The 3876-nt window shown below is 35.4% G+C and overlaps 1 protein-coding gene across 3 annotated transcripts in view; it reads right to left on the bottom strand.

Annotated features, from left to right (window-relative positions):
• The window catches only part of EIF2B3 (eukaryotic translation initiation factor 2B, subunit 3 gamma, 58kDa), a 110529-nt gene that overhangs the window by 74141 nt on the left and 32512 nt on the right, over window positions 1–3876 (bottom strand). For all 3 annotated transcript variants that reach the window (XM_012649055.1, XM_012649053.1, XM_012649054.1), the window contains exon 4: window positions 3224–3383. In XM_012649055.1, the coding sequence (XP_012504509.1) occupies window positions 3224–3383 (160 nt within the window). The remainder of the gene's footprint in view (window positions 1–3223; window positions 3384–3876) is intronic.

The following is a 3876-nucleotide window of genomic DNA, read 5'->3' as shown; positions in this document are numbered from 1 at the left end:
GGGTTGCTGTGAGATAGGCTGATGCCACGGCACTCTAGCCCAGGCAACAAAGTGAGACTCTGTCTCAAAAAAAAAAAAAAAAAAAAGAATGACAGTTGCTTCCTGGTATTCACACCCTTGTGTACCCCCTCTCCTTGAGTATGGGCCAGCCTAATGACTTGTTTCTAACCAAAAGAACATGGTAGGCTAGGCACGGTGGTTCATACCTGTAATCCTAACACTCTGGGAGGCAGAGAGGGGAGGATTGCTTGAGCTTAGGAGTTCTAGACTAGCCTGGGCAAGAGCGAGGCCCCATCTCTACTAAAAATAGAAAAATTAGCTTGGCATCATGGTGCACATCTATAGTCCCAGTTACTGAGGAGGCTGAGGCAGGAGGATCGCTTGAGCTCAGGAGTTTGAGGCTACAGTGAGCTATGATGATGCCACAGCACCTTACACATGGCGACAGAGTGAGACTGTCTCAAAAAAAAAAAAGTACGTGATACAGGTAATGAAATGTTACTTCCATGATTATGTTACATAAGATTTTTACTTGTCTTTTTAGAACATTCTCTTCCTTACTGGCTTTGATGCAGCAAGTTGCCATGTTGGAGAGGCCCAAGTGATAAAGAAAGAGGGTAGCTTCTGGCCAATAGCTAGCTAGAAACCGAGGTTCTCAGTCCAACAGGGCTTAGGGAAATGAAATTCTGCCAATAACAAAGTGAGCTTGGAAGCAAATCCTTTCCCAGCTGAGCCTTCAGATGATACTCCAACTCTAGCTGATATCTTGCTTGCAGCCTTGGGAAAGACTCTGAATCAGAGGACCCAGCTAAGGCATGCCTGGATTCCTGATCCATGACGTTGTTTTAAACTGTTAAATTTGTCGTAATTTTTCACAAGCTGACATCACTTGAACAGTGGACTCCTGGCTGTTCTGACACACAACAGCAGCCAAGAGGCAGGCCAAATATACAATCTGAGAAATTGAGAATTCTTTTAAAAAATGCATATCACTGAAATGCACAGCATTCCATGGGAGGAATTTAAAACTCAGTTATTTAGGTGAACCTTAGCCTTCAAATTTAACAAAATATAGATGGTGTATTAGAGTTCAAAATTTCGTGTTACAAAGAATGAAAACCCAGCTGGGCACAGTGGCTCATGCCTGTAATCTCAACACTTTGGAAGGCCAATGTGGGAAGATTGCTTGAGGCCAGGAGTTCATGACTGGGCAACACAGCAAGACCCAATTTCTACAAAAAATACAAAAATTAGCCGGGTGTGGTGGCATGTGCCTACACTTCCAGCCACTTGGGAGGCTGAGGCAGGAGGATCACTTAAGCCCAGGAGTTAGAGGTTATAGCGAGCTATGAACAAGACACAGCACTCCAGCCTGGGCAACAGGGTGAGACCCCACCATCTCTTAAAAAAAAAAAGAAAAGAAAAGAAAAGATAAATCTTCCTAAAACATGAGTCTGATTATGACATTGCCTTGTTTAAAATACTTCAACAACACTTCACTGTTTTGGGGATAAAATTCAAACTCTTTGGTCTGATCCCTGTATCTTCTCCAGTAGCATCTGCTTCCCTAGCCCCCGTACTCACACTCCAGTTATAACAAGTTACAACTATACATCATACTTTTTCAAAGACGATAAAAGGATCCAGCTTAAAGGAACTTCTATTGGACAAACTGGGACAATTTAAGGATCAAAACATTTTTAAATGGATGGGTAGATAGCTAATAGTTACAGTTAATTTAAAATAGAATTGTGTTGTGAATATATTAATAGTTAACACTAGAGCATTGTACATTTTCAAATTGCTAAGAGAGTAAATTTCAAATGTTCTTACCACAAAAATGTTAAGTATTTGAGGTGATGGACATGTTAACCTGCTTGATTTAATTATTCCTTTGTATTCATAAATTATAGCATCACTTTGTACCACATAAATTCATACAATTATAAATTATCAATTTACAATAAAAAGGATTGTGAAAAGCTATGCATTTATGATGACACTTAAGAGATAAAAGCAAATTAAAAATATATTAAAAAGTTCTGTCAAGAAGCATAATTATAATAGGATTTTTATTTTTCATTTTTTTATTTTTAAGACTAGTCAAGTACAGTAATGAGGAGAGGATATTTTATTTTTAAGTTGATTCTCATAGAGGAGTATGAATAAAAAATAAAATTTATTATAAAATATATATGTTTATAAAGTCTGGATATATATTTGTTTCTATCTGTATAGGTAGAACAGGATGAATACATGGAATTGTAAGCAAATCAGACCCTGCAAAAATAGAAATTATATCAAGAACAAAAGGACTGACTAGTCTGAGTATCAGTATATAATAAGACAGAAAAAGTGTCCAGCAATTAATCTGCACCCATGATCAAATGATCACAAAAGGCAACTAGAAATAAATTTCAATGCTATAACTGAAAATTATGACTTAACCAAATGCCCTAAAAAGGACAGCTAAAAATACAAACTAGATTATTTAAATCCTAAGAATGAAAGCTCTAAGTGGTTCTATTAATAATGGTAAGATATTAATAAGCCTTATATAGTTGCTAATAATTGTAAAAGACTATGCCAACATATAATAATGGCAAGATATAGGTTGTACAATTCCGGCTAAGCAAAACCTAAAGAACACATCACTCCAGGGAAATACTTCAGAGAAAAAAACACATCATTACAAGAAAAGCTAAATAAAAAAACCCCATAAAAGTACTATTAGAATTCTCAGAGAATATTAAAATAAGTATATTATAATCCTAGGAAGATAAGCATGATTAATAACTATTTAGTGTGACTGAAGTATCCAAAAGAATCAACCATACTAAATTGGTAATAGTAATTTTAATTGCTTAAAGGTATCTAATAAAGTTTGTAATTAAAGTTTAAATATTTAAAGAAATTGATTTTAAATTAGATTTTTTTTTGTTTCTTAGATATGTGCATTCAATTATTTGAACCTTAAATACAATGCAAATAGTTCTGAATGTTCCTCTCTGCATACAAAAGAACATTACAGAATCTAATCAATAACTATAAACATTTTTAAGTCAGGGACTGTGTCTTATTTGACCTTATGTCATCAACTCCTAGCATAGTATCTGAGGTACATAGTAGGTTCTCACTGAATGTTTCTTACATGAAAGCATAAATGACAATAACAATTATGAAAACCCAACAAACAAATAAATCAAACTCCAAGCTTCCTTACCTGCTTTTTTTTCCCCCTTTTGACCAGGAACTGGTTCTAAGCTATCTTGGCCTTTTCTCATTAACATAGAAAGTGATGCATCATAAGCTCTGAACAGGTCCACAACCTCATGTAAAGCAACATCTGTTATCAGATCACAGCTCACAACCAGCACATCCGTCTGTCAAATGGAAAAGGGAAAAATCTGGATCACAAAGGACAATGGATAACAAAAATCATCACAGGATAAACTTAGCATGGCTTAGAAGAACACAGAGCACACAATACTTTTCAAATATTTTTTATAGCAAAACAAGTGAAATAAATGGGGTTGTTCTAATTGAATTGTGCTGGGGAGGGTCTGGAATCTCTGTCTCTACCTTGTGTACCTCATGGACTGTGGTGGCAGTCCCTGAGATACCTCTGGAACCCTAGGCTCTAAGGAACACTCTGAAAACCACCACATTATCTATTTCTACGACTATGGCATAAATGATTTTATATTTATATATCTCTTTAGAGTTTAAAAAAGATTTTCACAAAGTGTGATGATTTAATATGGTTATAAAACACTATAGAACAATCACTTTGCTATAGTACTAGGAAATAACAGGATGAATATAATATAATGCCTCATTCTTTGGGAACTCATCCTCTATTTTTATAATTTTTGT

This window comes from Propithecus coquereli, unplaced genomic scaffold (genome assembly GCF_000956105.1).
Source record: "Propithecus coquereli isolate 6110/MARCELLA unplaced genomic scaffold, Pcoq_1.0 Scaffold299, whole genome shotgun sequence".
Taxonomy (NCBI): Eukaryota; Metazoa; Chordata; class Mammalia; order Primates; family Indriidae; genus Propithecus; species Propithecus coquereli.
This window is presented reverse-complemented; position numbering and strand designations above follow the sequence as displayed.